Source organism: Daphnia carinata, chromosome 9 (genome assembly GCF_022539665.2).
Source record: "Daphnia carinata strain CSIRO-1 chromosome 9, CSIRO_AGI_Dcar_HiC_V3, whole genome shotgun sequence".
Classification (NCBI taxonomy): domain Eukaryota; kingdom Metazoa; phylum Arthropoda; class Branchiopoda; order Diplostraca; family Daphniidae; genus Daphnia; species Daphnia carinata.
The window spans coordinates 5,044,755-5,061,536 of NC_081339.1; the positions used below are offsets into that span (position 1 = coordinate 5,044,755).

The window sequence follows — 16,782 nt, forward strand, 5'->3', positions numbered from 1 at the left end:
TGTTGCGATAGTCATCCCTCTGGGCGTCCATTCAGGTTTCAGTCGGGGCTTATTCAAGGCTATCGTTGAAATCAGTCAAAAACCTAATGAAAAAATCATTTTCTTTAGTAATCTTTGAATATTAATGTAAAGAAGTAATAGTCTTAAAGTCAGAATTGTAATAGCAAACGTAGAATCACGATTTTTGGCGGGCAGAAGTGCTAGTAATTTTTGCTTTGCCATACAAATCATAGCATTGCTTTTTCGTTACGTTTCAAAAAAGCAAATGAGAACCATGGTTCAAATGAAACCAAGGTTGACTTTAACGAACAGGTTTTTTCCCCTTTTTTTCAAAGTCAATGTCAGCCATAAAATTGGCTGTTAGTTCTGTTGAAATACCAAAAGCAGTGGTGGTCTTTTATCAAGTTTCCAATGTTAATTCATGTGGAAATAATTGCGTCTGCTTAACTCTCTAAAGCGCTCCCACAACAACTGTGATTGTTCGAATGCAAAATGGCTTTGCAAATTCAAAAACACTAACAAAGTCTTAATTTGGTCAGCTCATCTATTTGCCTGTTGTCCATCGCATGTTGTATCCGTTGTGTTGGTAAAACTCTTGGCAGTAGCACAAGAAAAACCACGAAGTGCAGCGGAGGCTGGGTTTGATTATTTTTTCTAAGAGGTTGGGCGCTCTTTTTCGATTTTCCAAGAAATGAAAGTATACGATTGGTCGAGATAAGGTCTATTTTTTCGTTATTTTATCTGATCCTCACCCATCCCCGCCAAGAATAATTTTCTAACCCCTTCCCCAAAGTTGACTTCAGCATCGAGAACAAATTGACGGAAGATTCGGCTTTCCAGCCTCGGCGTCGTTGCACGTGTTTCAGAAGCTGGCAAATTTACTTTTGCTGTAGAAAGCAAACTCAGTTTCCTTTCCATTTGTAGACTAAAGCTATAATAACTGTAACTGTAACGGTATAGCAGCACTTCTCACAACGACGAGCCTCTTTCATTGCAATGGACGTGATCGTGCTACTAAACAACACACTGCAAAGCAAGTTGCACCAGTCGAATATCAAATGAATGTTACAGGTACTATACGTTTGATTTTCGTTTTGAACAGTTTTCATTTAATAGTTAGTTTTCTATACTTGAGACTTTCTAAAGTGTCAATATTATGTGGATTTAGTTATAGTATTTTTCATCATTTTTGCTTTTATTAACGGAAAAAAGGACGATATGGTTGGACAGATACACGTGCCAGTTGTTTAACTACCGATTTAGTACTGCGACAGCAGTGATTGTTAGTTTCGTATCTTATCTTTGCAATTAAACAAGCTGCGTAGTTTGTAAACCAAAGCGTTTGTAATTTTAGTCACTTGGTCAAATTCAATCTCTTTATCTTTTACTATTTCTTGTTTCTTGCGTCTGAGCTTGTCAACCGGTATCTCATCTCCCAATGCTAATAAATCGTTTGGTTGATTTTCATTTAAGTTTAGGAAAGGCTTCGAGTGCGTCATGTGGGAAGCCTTCTTTGCCGCCATTTTGCTAGTACTAGCAATTCTATTCGTGGGTCACTACAGTTGGGAAAACTCATCGTACGTGAGAATTATTGATCGGATTCCAGGACCGAAGAAGAAGCCTATTTTCGGAAATGCTACGGCTCTACCAAAGGAAATTGATGGTAAAATTATGTGAACTAGGCGTAAATTGAAATTTAATACCCTGTTCTACTGACATGCTAAGTCTTTGGGCTCTAGTTTAAATATTTCAGTTCATATAATTTTGTTCCTTATATACTGTTCTTGTAATACTATATTTCTAGAAATCATGCAAACAATTCAAGGCAAGTGGGTGAGGCAATTTGGCCGTATTTATCGCAACTGGCTTGGATTTCGACCTTTCGTACAGATTTCGTCGCCTGTTTTCATGGAGGTAAAATCTATGTTTTCAGTTCACTGAAAGTCAATTAAGTCTGTGTGCTTTGTATTAGAAAGTTTTGGCGAGTCAGACCTTCATCGAAAAAAGTACATCTTACAACATCCTCAAGCCGTGGCTCGGTGGAGGGCTTTTGCTGGCTTCTGGTATCGCATTGCAGATAGATAGTACCATAATGTGTTGTTAACCTTATCTGTTTAACATTAAATTCCATAGGGGATAGGTGGAGAAAGAACCGTCGCCTTCTCACTCCGGCATTTCATTTCCAGATTCTTGACAACTTTTTTGATGTTTTCAACAAGAATGCCGACATTCTCTGCCAGCAACTGGCCGAGGCTAGTATCTCAAACGAAAGACAGTTCACTGAAGAGGTTGACGTCTTTCCTTTCTTGAAAAAATGTACACTAGACATAATCTGCGGTAAGATTTTGGGCCGGTAAAACATAGATGGCAACAAAAGGGCAAGCCAAGTAATGATAAATTTTTGGTAATGATAGAAGCTGCTATGGGCATTACGATCAATGCGCAATTAGAAGATTCGCAATACCTTCAAGACGTTCACAGGTGAGGATTTCTTAATTAGATAATAGGTTATAGTATTCCACGCTCAGTTTGCATTGGTAGGATATCGGAGATTGTTGTCGAAAGGTTCTTCTCCTCGAGTAGTTTTCTGCCCGACTGGCTGTATAATTGGATGCCACATGGAAGGGAACATGCGAAAATATTGGAACGTTTACACGGTTTCACGTCTAAGGTATCAAAGCATTGCTAGTAGTTAGAACTTTATGGTACTGTCAATTATGGTGGAACAGGTTATTCAAGAAAGAAAACATGAAATTGCTCATGGTCGACTGGAAGGAGACGTTAACGGAGAGAATTTAGGCACATTAAGTAGGTGAAATTAAACTACAAATGTACAGAGAAAGTTATAAACTCGTCATTACTTTCAGAGAAAAGAAGGGCATTCCTCGATCTGATCCTTATGGCTGTCAAGGATGGAGTGGAACTTAGTGATGTTGACATCCGCAACGAAGTCGATACTTTCATGTTTGAGGTATTTTCTAATATATTTTTTAAGACTTAACTTTGAATTGGTTGTTAGTACATTGACTGCCGTTAAATTTTGCATAGGGCCACGATACTACTGCTGCTGCTCTCGTTTGGTTTCTTTATTGTATGGCTATGAATCCAGAGTATCAGGTAAATGTTCAGTGGTGTATAACTTTAATTCCACTAACAGAATCAATTTAGGAGTTGGTACGGCAAGAACTGGAGGAGGTGTTTGAAGATTCAGATCGTTCCTGTACGATTGAGGATGCAAACAAGTTAAAGTACCTCGAATGCTGTATCAAAGAATCGCTTCGACTGTATCCTGCGGTGCCAAACATAATTAGAAACGTCGTGGAGGATTTTGAGTTGGGGGGACACAAAGTCCCTGCCGGGGCTTCTGTTTCTATGCAAATTTACGCACTTCACAGGAACGGAGATTATTTTAACGATCCCCATTCTTTCAAACCTGAACGTTTCCAGGTGGACGAAAGTATTGGCAGACATTCGTATGCTTTCGTCCCGTTTAGCGCTGGACCTAGAAATTGCATAGGTATTTTACGTATTCAGCTGTTTTTATTTATTTAATGTAATGTCGATTATCTGTTGATTATTTCTTGGAATTTCTATACTAGGTCAGAGGTTCGCCATGTTTGAAGAGAAAGTTCTTGCCTCGTCTTTGCTTCGTCGATTCCGGTTTTCCTACTCTGTGGCTAAACATGGGTCACCCAGGGCAAACGCTGAATTGGTACTTAGACCTAGGAATGGCATGCCGCTGAAGCTCGATTCTTGTTCGCGCTGAGTTAACTGTTCTTTCTCGTTTTGTCTGGGGATCAAACTGGAAAACAGGTGAACCAAATTGACGCATTGCTAGTTAAGATTGTTTTGGGATACTGAGCTTTGTTCCTAGGTAATACAGCATTTATGTATGGGGGGAAGAGGGGTCTTTTTTAATTCTAGGTTGTGTGATGGTGATTGGTTTTAAAATCATGGTTTTATTGGAACAGTCAGGTAAAATGGCAAAGTTTTGTTCTTTAGTGCTAAAAACAGCCAAGGGTTTCAACATGAAATAAGGGTGTTAAAAATTTCGGATCTGAGACTGCTCACGGACACACTCACAGTGTGTAGGGCACCAACCGTTTTAATCGCTTGATACCGACATAACTGTCAATGAAATGAAATTTCGTCGTTAAATAGCGCTTGGTAATTGCCAGATGGAGAATTGGATCAAAGAATCATTGCCTAAATTTTTTGTGATCCTTTTCACTTAAATTGGGCAACGGGTTACAGTAACAATGCCTTTCGTGAATGTGCAAAACTTGTGTCAAACATCACTGTTGTGTTTGAGGAAGAGGAAATATGTTATTTGAATTTACCTGGATGGAAAAGTAATAGGTGTTCTACACAGATGGCAGCAGTCTTTTCAAACTGTATCATCAGATTTCTACATTCGTCCATGAAGTATACTTCATGCTTCGTCTTTACGTGTTTTCGAGCATTTTAGTCCAAGATTAAATTTTCGATTTTCCTAGGAAAGGTCCTCAGCTTTTCAACACCTGGCGAAAAAGATAATAGTTCGAGATGATAGTATCTCTCCTTGTTGCCATTTTATTAGGGTTTCTAACAGTGTTATTCCTAGCCTACCGCAGGTGGGAATCTTCATCGTTTGTGAAAACAGTCGACCTAATTCCTGGTCCCAAGAAGAAGCCTTTTGTGGGAAATGCCACGTCGTTGCCAAGGGAAAGTGATGGTAAGTCAAAAGTCTAAATTTTTTATTTTGTTGTTTTTTTTTTGTATAGGGAAATTTAAATTTTAAACGTTAACGCTTAGCGGGAAATTCGCATTTTATAAGGACAAACATTTAGCTACATATTAAGTGGTTATAGAATTTACCATTAACAAAAGTGCTTGTGTTCTTCCGTGAATATTTTCAGAGATTATGCAGACCATACAAGGCAAGTGGATAAAACAATTTGGTCGTATCTACAGAAGTTGGCTTGGATTCCGTACTTTTGTGCATATTTCGACGCCAAATTTTGTAGAGGTAAAAAAAAAAACACATTTCAGCCGTAGCCTACGGTATTAAATTTATTTACTATTTTTAAAAACGTTATTACTTTCCTAGAAAGTTTTAACGAGCCAGATATTTATCGAAAAAGGTAAAGGCTACAGTATACTCACCCCGTGGCTTGGCGAAGGACTCCTGTTAGCAACAGGTAAATTTCCCAGAAGACAGTGGCAGTACCATAGATATTGGATTAAAAATTTAAGTTGAATGGAATTCATGTCATAGGGAATAAATGGAAAAAGAACCGCCGCCTTCTCACACCGGCATTTCACTTCCAGATTCTTGACAACTTCTTTGATGTGTTCAACAAAAACGCCGACATTCTCTGTGACCAATTGGCCAAAGCTCAAAGTTCTAACAAAAAAGGCGTTAGTGAGACGGATGTCTTTCCGTTTTTGAAAAAATGTACTTTAGACATAATATGTGGTATGTATAAATAATTTGTATTATTTTTATTTTTAAGTTTTTTTTAATACACATTTTATTCTGTTTTTACTTTAATTATAGAGGCTGCTATGGGTATTAAGATAAACGCGCAGTTAGAAGATACGGAATATATTCGAAATGTCCACAGGTACAATATTAAAACACAGTAATTTCGAGGAAATAACATAACAATTACTTCGGTAGAATTTCAGAGATTGTTGTCGAGCGATTCTTTTCCTTCGGTCATTTTCTTCCGGATTGGGCATATCACTGTACACCAAAAGGGAGAGAACATTTCAAAATATTGAAACAAATTCACGGTTTCACTTCAAAGGTGCTTTTAGAGAAGAAATTTTTAGAACTTGTAAGGAAAAAACTCTTCAATTGAATTGATCCTATAGGTGATTCGGGAACGAAAGGACGAGATTGCTCGTGAGGAGACGCGAAATATTGATGCTGAAAATTCAGAAATAAGTATGAAGTTGCAAACTGCTGGAACTAGTCAACTTATTAACAGTTACATTCTTTAGAAAAGCGAAGAGCTTTCTTGGACCTAATGTTGCTGGCTGTTAAAGACGGTGTTGAACTTAGTGAAACCGAAATTTGTAACGAAGTTGACACATTCATGTTTGAGGTGGTTCACACGTATTCATAGTTAAATGTCTAACTGAATTAACTCCTGATCGTGTTGTTGTTTAGGGTCATGATACGACTGCGTCCGCACTCGTTTGGTTCCTTTATTGCATGGGCACAAATCCAGAACATCAAGTAAAATAAGAACACATGCATACTTAAATAAAACACAACACTTTTTGGAATTTAAATTGATATAGGAAATGGTTCGCGAGGAGTTAAACGAGGTGTTTGGAAACTCTAATCGTCCATGTACGATCGAGGATACAAATAAATTGAAATATCTTGAATGTTGCATCAAAGAATCACTTCGTCTATATCCGGCTGTGCCAAACATCACGAGATATATAAGTGAAGACTTTGAGTTGGGAGGATACAAAATTCCAACCGGTGCATCTCTTTCCGTGCAAATCTACGCGCTTCATAGAAATGAAGAGTTTTTTCCCGATCCTGACATTTTCAAGCCGGAACGTTTCCAAATAGACGAAAGCATTGGTAGACATGCTTTCGCTTTCGTACCTTTCAGCGCTGGACCTAGAAATTGCATTGGTAAGTTACGTACACAAATATGATGAGTAAACTTGACCACCTATGGGTATTAACTACTAGGTCAGAGGTTTGCAATGTTTGAGGAGAAAGTTTTGGCTTCGGCTTTGCTACGTCGGTTTCGAGTTTCATATGATTTCACTAAACATGGACCATCCAAGGCCAATGCGGAATTGGTGCTAAGACCGAAATACGGCATGCCACTTAATCTCGTGCCATTCTCGTGATGTATTTCTTGTGGAATAATATTTAATTGTAACTGAATCGATTACAATTTTATTAGGACTCTTTTCTAATACATGGTGTTGGTTGGATAAAAGAAAATATAGAACAAATAACCAACTGGAGGCGATAAAACTAGCTTGAATACTGATTGACGTAAAAAAAAGACGATTGTATTAATCATCTCTCCCCTCGCCCTCGCCCTCGCTCAAAAATCAATTGAGGTAGATGGTAATAACAGCATCAGTTTGAAAGCTTATTGCAGCATGGCAATTTTCTAGATAAAAAAAATACTTTCAAATACTTTATTGTTAAGATTTCTGTAAGAGTCGATGAGACTTTTCTAGGAGAAACGGTATATTTTGGAGGGAACGACCATGAACTTCCATTTAAACTAATGAAATATGTTTGTGAAATTCCTGTGATTCCTTTCTTGGTAAGGAAATGGTTCCATGATAATTGGTGAGCTTCTTTGTTGTTAAAACTAGTGGCGCCTCCACGTGGCTGTAACTGCAATGACGTCCGTGAAAATCTGCCAATATAGTTTTGATTGACAAGTTGAACCGAACAGAACGATGTGTAAGGCTGCAAATTGTATTCGCAACATCATCCATCCACATCCATCTTTTGTTTTATTGATAATTTTTGGCTGTTAAGTATTCATGAAGCATTTCCGTTTTTCCACGAAAGGACTATTTATTTATACATTCATTCTTTGTATTTTAATAGTAGGTGTGCTGGTACCCAGAAGGTATACCGGTATTAAGAAGGCATTGGTATGTATGGCTTTTGTAAGGAGCTGTATCAGTAATTGTGGAAAATTTGTTCATTTTTCTATGTATTTACCAAAGTTTATAAGGATTACTTGTATTTTAATGATAGAAAAATTAATGGAGAGCTTCAATAGTTGTTTGGTTAGCATGACTAAATACCTAAATGATTTATAAAAGCTTTATCATTATTTTATTTTACTTCTTTTATCATTTGTTGTTATTCACATTATCAGCATTTCATTTAGGATCTTTAATCATTTATTTTACTTTAGTTAACCTTGTGTGGAACTGACTTTTTTTCTTTTGGGATGTAGTCATGTTGCAGCATGAACTGTCATGAAGATGGATTAACTTAAAGAATTCCACCAAAATCGAAAGGTATCATCTGACTTTGTAAACAGAAAAAGCTACTTGCAGAGCTAATGTGTATTTGAAAAGAAACTACAAGGTAAAAATTTTTTTTTTAAATACTCATGTTCGAAAAAAACACAAAATTGTTTTGGTTTAGAGAAAGAAAAGACGAATACGGATGAAGAGATTGATAAGTTCTGATCCAACGTAACATGTTAGTCAACTTCTTGCATTGCTATGAACTAGTAATGTTTATTTTGAATTGTTGTAGCCATGTTACTGATGAAATCACCATGAAGACTTAAGGAAGAATATGAACCAGAAAAGATACCACAAAGTATAGAAGATTTAGGTTCTCAAAAGTAAAAGGTCAGCGCAATCCAAATCTATCCAGTAGCATGCGGAAGAAAATTATAATTTTTTTTCTTGTATTTTCGTTATTTTCGTGAAATGTGTTTACAAAAATGTTTTAGGGCAGGGCTCTTCAGGTGCATGGTGTTGTCTTTTTTACACGAATTTGGTTGATTTAGATCTAGGATGCCTGTTAGAGCTGCGTAGCCCGAATGAAAGCAATCAATTGTTAACATGATCTTGATTAATCCTTCAACAAACCAATCAGATATTAAAGGTAGTCTTCGGCAGCGCATCAAGTATCAACCCATTTGAAGTAAATAGGTTAGTGCTGGAGTACTTAAACCATCCAATCGTTGATTGGGACTGATATCAATCGATAATTTGTGTTAATTCTCCGTTGCGGCGCTGTGTTACTGTTGCCAAGTAAGTGTTTCGTATCGACACGACGCAAGAAGGGTAATCATGTTCGAATCCTACAACTCCTGGTAATTTATCCGTATTTTTTCTAATAATAATAATAATAACCCCGTTCATTTAATTGAAGTTAATGATTTATGTAATGGAAGAAAACAGTGATTTTATCTGCCGTGACTGAAGAATAATAAATGTTTAAAACATGTTAGGTTTGAGACAATATTGTTTAACTAGTTCACCATACACCTGAAAGAATACAGCAGAGAAATTTAACAAAATTTTTGTTCAGAACTTACTTTCACCTAAGCAATCACACAGTTAACGGGTTTCTCACACGATTTGGAGTAGATTAGTGTGCCAGAAGAGACTACAAAAAACTTAGCATATTGGGCCAAAATCCAATTTCTTTTTTTTTTTTAATTAAAATAATTCGCTTTCCCCAGTTTTTATGGGTGTTATAAATCTCTGAATTGTTTCGTTGTGTGCTTAGCAGTTCTGTAGTTCTTCGGTACGTCCGACACACTTCCGGAAATTTGCATATAAGTGGTAAGGAACCCTAAATTAAAAATCAAATCAATCACGCCAAGTGTATATGAAATTCCAGATGCTTACTGTATGAAGATTTAAAACTTTGGTTGCTTTGCATCAAAACCCAAAAGCTTGAGCGCTGCCGTCGTCTGTCATGTCCACCATTAGCCATGAAAACATGCAATCATTTTTGCTGTGTTGTTTTTTGAGGTTTTCCACTGTTTTGTGCATTTACATCAACGAGTAAGTAACATAGGATCATTGTGTTTGTCCAGGCGTTAATATTTTGCTTTATTGTTAGAATTAGGAAGCTGGAAGCCTCTTATGTAAACTAGCAATGATAAGTTGAACGTAGATAGTAAGCAAGTCAAGGCTCAGCTGGTGCATTGGAAAATGCAGTCACCTGATTTTTCTGGGGTAAAATGTCTCCAAGTTCTTCTTCAGAGCATAGCAGAAATATTATTGGCAAATTTGTGCTTGAGTATTTTTTAGCAGTGATTCCTTAGAATTGAATCGTGAGTAGAATTAAAAGGATTGGCTGAACTGTTTCAAGTTTGAGCACACTAGCTGAGATATCAGTATTTAACATATCTGCCCTTTTCATCTATATCTCAAAACTAAACAGCTTATTAACCTTTTTTAAGTTTGTATTTAATACCATGACTTATGTTGTACTAAATATTTGTTTGTTGGAACTTCTTGAATCTACGTTCAACTAACAAACCTTTATGACAACTGTTTGTGACAAGCTCTTGTTGAAGGAAGACTGAAGATATGGAATGTTTGATAAGCATTTAGCGAAAGGTTTTTTTCGAATGAAAGTCTACTTTTCAGAAGTAGCATCCATGCCTTCAGTGAGTTTCATATTATCGTCTCAGTAATCCTGGGAAACTACTCAAGCTAGTTTTCGTTTTTTAATTTGTATTATTTAAAAATCCCCGCGAACCATAATCATACTTCGATCTCTTGTATTAAATTCTTATGTTGTTCCTTTATCTAATTTCTTTACATCTGTTACATTTACATAGGATCAATAAAAAAGAAAGCCCTGATAGTCGTCTCATCGCTGTCATCGACTTCGTCATGGGCTCGTCATCTTCTTAACGCCGTCTTCGCCATCGCCGTCTTCGCCATCGCCGTCTTCGCCATCGCCGTCTTCGCCATCGCCGTCTTCGCCATCGCCGTCTTCGCCATCGCCGTCTTCGCCATCGCCGTCTTCGCCATCGCCGTCTTCGCCATCGCCGTCTTCGCCATCGCCGTCTTCGCCATCGCCGTCTTCGCCATCGCCGTCTTCGCCATCGCCGTCTTCGCCATCGCCGTCTTCGCCATCGCCGTCTTCGCCATCGCCGTCTTCGCCATCGCCATCGCCATCGCCGTCTTCGCCATCGCCATCGCCATCGCCGCCATCGCCATCGCCGCCTTCGCCATCGCCATCGCAGCCATCGCCATCGCCATCGCCATCGCCATCGCCGTCCTTCGCCATCGCCGTCCTTCGCCATCGCCGTCCTTCGCCATCTTCTCATCGCCATCTACGTCATTCGTCTTGGTATATTGTTTTGCTTTGCATGTTAGTATATAAGTTAACCCGTTGGCTGCCACGCCATTTGCTCCCATTTTTTTTGGTAGTTGTAGGGACTTGGGCGCTGTTCTCCTCATGGCCATGGGGGGAACAGTCGCCATTGCGCCTAATGGCTTTATGCCATTAGGCGCTTTAGGCAATGCACCATTAGGGACTTCTCTTTGTCGGCGCGGTGAGAGATATCCTGGGGTGTGCATTCCCAGAATGGACTCTTTCACCGTGCCAGCCCGGGCTTGTCTTCGGACAAGCCCCACCTTGGTCGGGGATCCTTCCGACTCGACGTGTAGCGAACGTAGTTTAAGCAACGATTATGTTGCATGGCGTGGCAGCCAATGGGTTAATTTAGTTAAGTGTATGTATGTATTTATGTATGTATTTGTATTTATATATGTATGTAAAATAGTGGTGGAATTGTTGGGAGGCGGTGGGACAATAAAAACAATTTCAAATTTAATTTTCCTGGTTTTGTATTTCATTTTACTATATAAACTTTATCTAAGTAATGAAACACCACCTACCAGTTTCACTGATTCTCCAGCCGTCAAGAGTGTAAGTCAACATCCTTTTTACAATCAAGAAGCAAACAAACAAAGTAAAACAAAGATCTTCACAAAATGGCAAACCAACTATCCAGTAGAGAGCAAGTACAAGTTCCAAATCATATGGAACTTCTGTTTCTTCTGTGTGGGCTGGTAATTTAACAACACGAAAGTGGTACTCGATATCTTTTATTACACTAACACAGAAAATTAATGGTATCTGTTTCTGTCCCAGGATGATTTCTGCGACCACCACAGCATGCCAGGTAAATCCCAAGGACCTAAAACAATAGTAACAAAACTAAAACAGTTAACAAAAAGTAACGTCATCTAACCCTACCTTACATAAACTGGATTTAAGGGTCCAGGTTGTAAAAACAATTGCAAAGCATTGTGTTCTTTATGTAGCACCTTTGGTCCGAAAGGGGTGTATTCGACTAACCGGGATCAAAAACGTGGTGGCTAAGCCAATCAATGCTGCTCCTTTGAATAATTTAAAACGTTTTACACAATGCTTTTTGATACCAATAGTTGCCATAATACCTTTACGAACTTACTTCATCTTTAAGCACAGATTCAATTCACGAAATCCAGGTCTAAACACGATGAAATCAACGGTAAAATTTCTAGAAGGAAGACGTTCGTTTCATGCTTCCATCCTCAGCCCGACGCCACGCGAAATAGAACAGCTGATAGAATAGCTTGAAGGAACAGTTGACGTGGTGGCAATGAAAATGGATCGGAATCGGGCGCTGCAGGTTCACCAGCCTCTAGCGGCTGAAATCAAAACTATTTTTTGACATTTGATTCTCATTGTTTACTTTGTTGTTACGTTGACAGCGTGTATTTGAGTTTACTTCGTCGGAATAGCTTGTCGTTTTTACCTCCACCCCTATTATTGATGTGCAAATTTTACGCTGCTTCGTTACCAACACAAAATGTAAGCTGTTGGGCATAGAACAAGGTAATATTAACGTACTTTTGGAAAACCAGGTCACATGTTGTATCATTCTGGATAAAGCCATTGTTACAAACGTGGTAGCATTCATTTCTCAATGCAACAAACTATTCACAGTCTGTAACAGAAGATTTATTTATTGGAATAAACCTTCTAGAAAGTCTAACAGGATGTGCTATTTGCTTTCAATATTCTGCAAGAGTTGGATCTCCTGTTTACTTTTTTCTGGTCATAATCATATCTGTTAAACTATGGTGTTAATTCTGATGGCTATCAAATTAAGGGGATGGTTTTGAAACATTTGCTTTGATTATTATGTGTGTGATAGTGCTTTGAAGTGGTATACAGGTCATACCTGAAAACTGAACTTTACGAACTTTGAAAGGCCATGTGATGTTAATTTACTATAGTTTACGACTGAAACTATGCAGATCTTGTGTACCTTGTAAAGGAAAACATAGTTCATTTTTTAAATTTTCGAAATTTTAACTTTCAGTACAACTTCCGGTTTGGAAATGCCTAATAACTCACTATCTATTGGTCTGAATGAAAAAAGGACCACATTTTCGTAATCCTCGTGAAATTTGGGGTCGAATCCATGTGTCAGTAGAAAATACCCGAAAATCGTCAAAAATCGCAAATTTCCCTGAACTATAGTTCAGGAAAAATCGCGATTTTGGCCAAATTGGACTTTTCGCCAAAAACAGGTCAAAATAGGTCAGACACACCTTAAATTTCACGAAGATCACGAAAATCAAATTCGTTTTTTTGTGGGCCCAGTATTTCTGGAGATATAGTCTACTTCTGGTCACTTCCGGTAAATTTTTTTTCAACTTCACAAAAGCTTAAAAAATGAACATTAATATGCCAAACATTTTAAGCATTTTGATCATATACGAAATGGTGTAGTGGCTTCTTTCGTGCTTGTTTTGTTATTTTACTGTTGGTTGATTGATATACTTATGACACTACTTCGTTAACAGAGACTACTAGCATTATGTATCACGCTAATGGGAAGGTATACCTGGTAAATATAGATCATAGCATGAAGATATACCACATACTATTATTATAACCTTATCATGCACGGCCATCTGATGTACAGTCAGGTTTAAAACTAAGCCCTACTTTTTCTTATTTTACGTTACGCTGTATCGTATTAGCACGCCAATTTTCGTAACACAGATAGCTCTGAGGTAGAGCGTCTGACTATGGGAATCGAAAGTCAAGAGTTCGAGTCTCGTCTGGATCCTATGTGCCAGAGGATTGAGATAAGGTTCCCACTGTAGACAATATTTCTTTGTACAAAAAATGAATTACTCTATTGTATTTATAGGTGACATTCCGAGACGGAAACATAAAATTGCGTTGGGACGCACAACAATATTATTACAAGTGCAAATAGGTTTCCTTCATAGTACATGGAAAAATAGTTACCTATATTGCAAGACTCATGGCTCTATGGTTGAGCATCGGCGTCGAACGCCAGAAATCTAGGGTTCAATCCCCTAAAGAGTCAAAGTGAAATTGACTAAATATATGTAACTGAAAATGTCAAATTAGAAATACAACGCATGTATACAAGTCAATATCATTAATGCACTAAAATTTGTAGAATCTCCATGAAGTGAGATTAAAGTGCATTGTTCCATAAACAATGAAGTCGTCTAACAACATATCCTCCCATAAATGGGAACAGCAAAAATTGAAAATATAACGTATATGTCCATAAAATGACATTGCGACATAAAAAAGGAAATGTTCACATTAGTAAACAGAGCAACAGCACGAAAATAAAAAAGACAAAATTTGTAATTTTTTTTTCATAGAATTTGTATTGACAAAATTCGGCAGAATTTAAAGACTTGCAACTTTGAAAGGGCAAAATAGCCGATTTCAAAGTTGCTGTCAACCAAGGTAGGGGGAGACACTACCTCAGTTGACTCACCGGGGAGATTACCCGGTGCGTGGCTAAGAGAAGCCGGAAGAAGAGCGAAGGTCGCGGACAAGCTTTTACGTGAGCGATTAACCGTTAATTCGGATTTTTGGGTAGCCCCACAGCCCTCCAATGATATCATCGAACCATGGGGACCCCCACGTCCCCTTTCCGGACAGCGCACTCACAACCGTTTACTGCTGATCACAGTAGGGGCATGACCCCCTACGGGCTTATTAAAAATTTAAGGGAAACGGGGCCACAGAAAAGAAGGGAGCCCAGATATGCACTTCAATTTATATAAATTTTAATACTTTGTTTTCAGGCAGCAGCAACGACTGAGGGTAATGGGTAGGAGGCATTTTTCAAAAATTCCTTCGGGCTTCCAACCGTTATCATTATGAAATTTGGTTTGACTAGATACCTCTTTGATTCAGTATGATTCTTAACCTATTTAAAGAAAACGAAACATGAATCAATTTTTAAATGATTGCCTATCAATATATATTCAATAAGGATCGGTGCAATCTATCTTTACCTCTTGTTTTGGTGAACTACTGGTATTAATTGTATTCGGCTAATGGTTTGACAGACAGTGCTTGCTTGGATGTAAGTTGACGGGCAGCCAAGAAACTAATCATTAAGCGACTACCATTTTCTAATACCTATGCAAATAACATAATAAATGGCATTTGAATTAGTTGTAATCATGGGTTTCCAGGCACAAAAAAAAAAAAGACAGACTTATTGGCTGAGACGGGTCAAAACGTTCCAACTTCTTTCAGGACCCCCTGCATCAGAATGACAGACTGAGGATGAGTTCGGAAGTTGCGAATTGAGATAGCCAATTTCGGTAATATACTTGATCTCTTTCATACTAGGCATGTAATCTAAATTTGCTGTACAATGTACAACAAAAAACAAAGCAGTAAAATAATTCTGTATAAAAAATTTACGAAATTGCATTTTGTTACACCTATTTGGCTTTGTAAAGTGATACTAACTTACAACATAGTCCTGTGAAGTTGGTCACCGGGCATGACAAGCAATACACCTCCAATATAAACTGAAGCAGTCTGATTCAAGAATGCTTCCGTTGTCCAAACACACTGCATAGTGACTGATGAAACAGCAGAAAATCAGGATGTAGATTAACTGACTTTCCAGAAATAAGTACTTTTGACGTTTGAAATTCTGATCAACTGTTTTTGCTGTTCACATTTTTCAAAATGTTGAGCACATGCTTAAGGCCCCCACAACACAGAATTTTTTCCAGTTTTGCAAACATACCATCACAGCATCTATGAGGAACAGGAGAGGTTAAAAATTTTCTTTCTTTAAAAATCTATTTATTTCATAACATACCGTGATAAGCTCTTCTTTTGTCCAATTCACGCGCGAGTGCGACAAATACAACTTCTGGCTTTTGCCCCATGGCGTGAGACGCACCAGCAACACCTTGTTCTAACAATATGTTCATAACCTGTACCAAGTACGCCACCTACATCAAAAATGTAAAATTTTAGAGGACTTAATCAACGAATATCACGAAGGGTTTGTTGAGTATCTTAGTTGCAATTGGACCTTTTAGTAGTCACAATCACCGGCGTGCCCACTCAAAATTACTTTTACTTCAACTTACTCAGTTCATACCGACCAATTCGAATCAAGTCAGTACGAAACCATCAAGGTTTCAAAATTACAGTGTTAATTAATTGGATTACCGTTTTGCTGGAGCCCATGACAGCACAAGCAATTAAATCTCTTTTGGCAAGAACTGCAACTGAAGCTTTCTGAACAGGTGTTGATTTCATGTCTTCCGTCAATTCACTGAATAGATTCAGGCAGCCTTTCGAGGTGTGGCTAGCTTCATGACACTAGGGGTAAAACAATGAACACTGGAACATAAAATATTTTTGTGAAGATATAATTGATATTTACATTGTAACACTTGCTGCCACCAATGCATCCTCCTTGAGGAAAATCCCTTGCTACATTGCCCTCTTCTTCATTAAAACTGAGCACTAAAAATGTTGTTTTTTTGTTTTCTGTTTACTTCATGGCACGTACGATTTCCACCACCGCCGCGGCCCTCACAAGGGGGACAATCCTTCGAGAAATGTCGTCCTTCCCCATACTATAAAAAGCACCAAGAAGTTAAGTTCGAACACTTTTTTCGATATTTTCATTTTACTTTGTGACGTCAACGGACCACTACTATGTGTACTATGTGGCAACTGAAGCGTCCGCCATGAATCCCGTTTAAAATCATGGTGCTCTTTCCTCATAAGAAGGCACATATTTTCACAAGTTTGTCATTTTAACAAGTAGCTCAAATTATATACCTTCCTTTGGGCAAAATCCACGGTTGCTTTAGTCTTTCCACCTAACACGTATACACAAAACATTTCTTTATTTTTCACCGCCATTGTTTTTCGAATTAGGCAAAAATTTAGAATTTTAGCAAGTATGCGAGAAACGCCAGTACGCT

General features: G+C 38.0%; 2 protein-coding genes and 2 long non-coding RNA genes across 6 annotated transcripts; 3 read left to right on the top strand and 1 right to left on the bottom strand.

Moving 5' to 3' along the window:
- The first annotated feature begins 942 nt into the window (after positions 1-942).
- LOC130688796 (cytochrome P450 4C1-like) lies at positions 943-3,893 on the top strand. The gene is made up of 12 exons (XM_057511802.2): positions 943-1,071; positions 1,479-1,663; positions 1,805-1,914; positions 1,973-2,063; positions 2,134-2,337; positions 2,415-2,481; positions 2,542-2,671; positions 2,730-2,808; positions 2,868-2,971; positions 3,049-3,117; positions 3,169-3,517; positions 3,600-3,893. The coding sequence occupies exons 2-12, from the start codon at positions 1,498-1,500 to the stop codon at positions 3,764-3,766; spliced, it is 1,536 nt and encodes a 511-aa protein (XP_057367785.1). The 5' UTR covers positions 943-1,071; positions 1,479-1,497; the 3' UTR covers positions 3,767-3,893.
- A 538-nt stretch (positions 3,894-4,431) lies between these two features.
- Positions 4,432-6,923, top strand: LOC130688797 (cytochrome P450 4C1-like). The gene is made up of 11 exons (XM_057511803.2): positions 4,432-4,714; positions 4,899-5,008; positions 5,090-5,180; positions 5,258-5,458; positions 5,540-5,606; positions 5,663-5,792; positions 5,860-5,932; positions 5,989-6,092; positions 6,158-6,226; positions 6,292-6,640; positions 6,701-6,923. Exons 1-11 carry the CDS (start codon positions 4,546-4,548, stop codon positions 6,862-6,864), a joined length of 1,527 nt encoding a protein of 508 aa, XP_057367786.1. The 5' UTR covers positions 4,432-4,545; the 3' UTR covers positions 6,865-6,923.
- A 490-nt stretch (positions 6,924-7,413) lies between these two features.
- On the top strand, positions 7,414-8,620 carry LOC130689184 (uncharacterized). Of its 2 annotated transcripts, none has more exons than XR_009000670.2 (5): positions 7,414-7,510; positions 7,589-7,635; positions 7,947-8,080; positions 8,141-8,197; positions 8,255-8,620. It is a non-coding gene; the product is annotated as an uncharacterized LOC130689184 (long non-coding RNA). The 2 variants fall into 2 exon arrangements; XR_009000669.2 differs by having other exon boundaries at positions 7,417-7,515.
- Positions 8,621-11,307: 2,687 nt separating this feature from the next.
- Positions 11,308-12,084, bottom strand: LOC130689180 (uncharacterized). 2 transcript variants are annotated; one of them, XR_009000668.1, is made up of 3 exons: positions 11,955-12,084; positions 11,738-11,880; positions 11,308-11,678 (listed from the first exon to the last, which is right to left on the bottom strand). It is a non-coding gene; the product is annotated as an uncharacterized LOC130689180 (long non-coding RNA). The 2 variants fall into 2 exon arrangements; XR_009000667.1 differs by having other exon boundaries at positions 11,941-12,068.
- Positions 12,085-16,782: the final 4,698 nt, after the last annotated feature.

Coding starts and splice junctions, on each gene's coding strand:
- LOC130688796 (XM_057511802.2), top strand. CDS start 1,498: ATGTGGGAAGCCTTCTTTGCCGCCATTTTGCTAGTACTAGCAATTCTA. Junction 1,664..1,804: donor TCTACCAAAGGAAATTGATG/GTAAAATTATGT, acceptor CTATATTTCTAG/AAATCATGCAAACAATTCAA. Junction 2,672..2,729: donor TACACGGTTTCACGTCTAAG/GTATCAAAGCAT, acceptor ATGGTGGAACAG/GTTATTCAAGAAAGAAAACA.
- LOC130688797 (XM_057511803.2), top strand. CDS start 4,546: ATGATAGTATCTCTCCTTGTTGCCATTTTATTAGGGTTTCTAACAGTG. Junction 5,459..5,539: donor TACTTTAGACATAATATGTG/GTATGTATAAAT, acceptor CTTTAATTATAG/AGGCTGCTATGGGTATTAAG. Junction 5,607..5,662: donor TATATTCGAAATGTCCACAG/GTACAATATTAA, acceptor TTACTTCGGTAG/AATTTCAGAGATTGTTGTCG.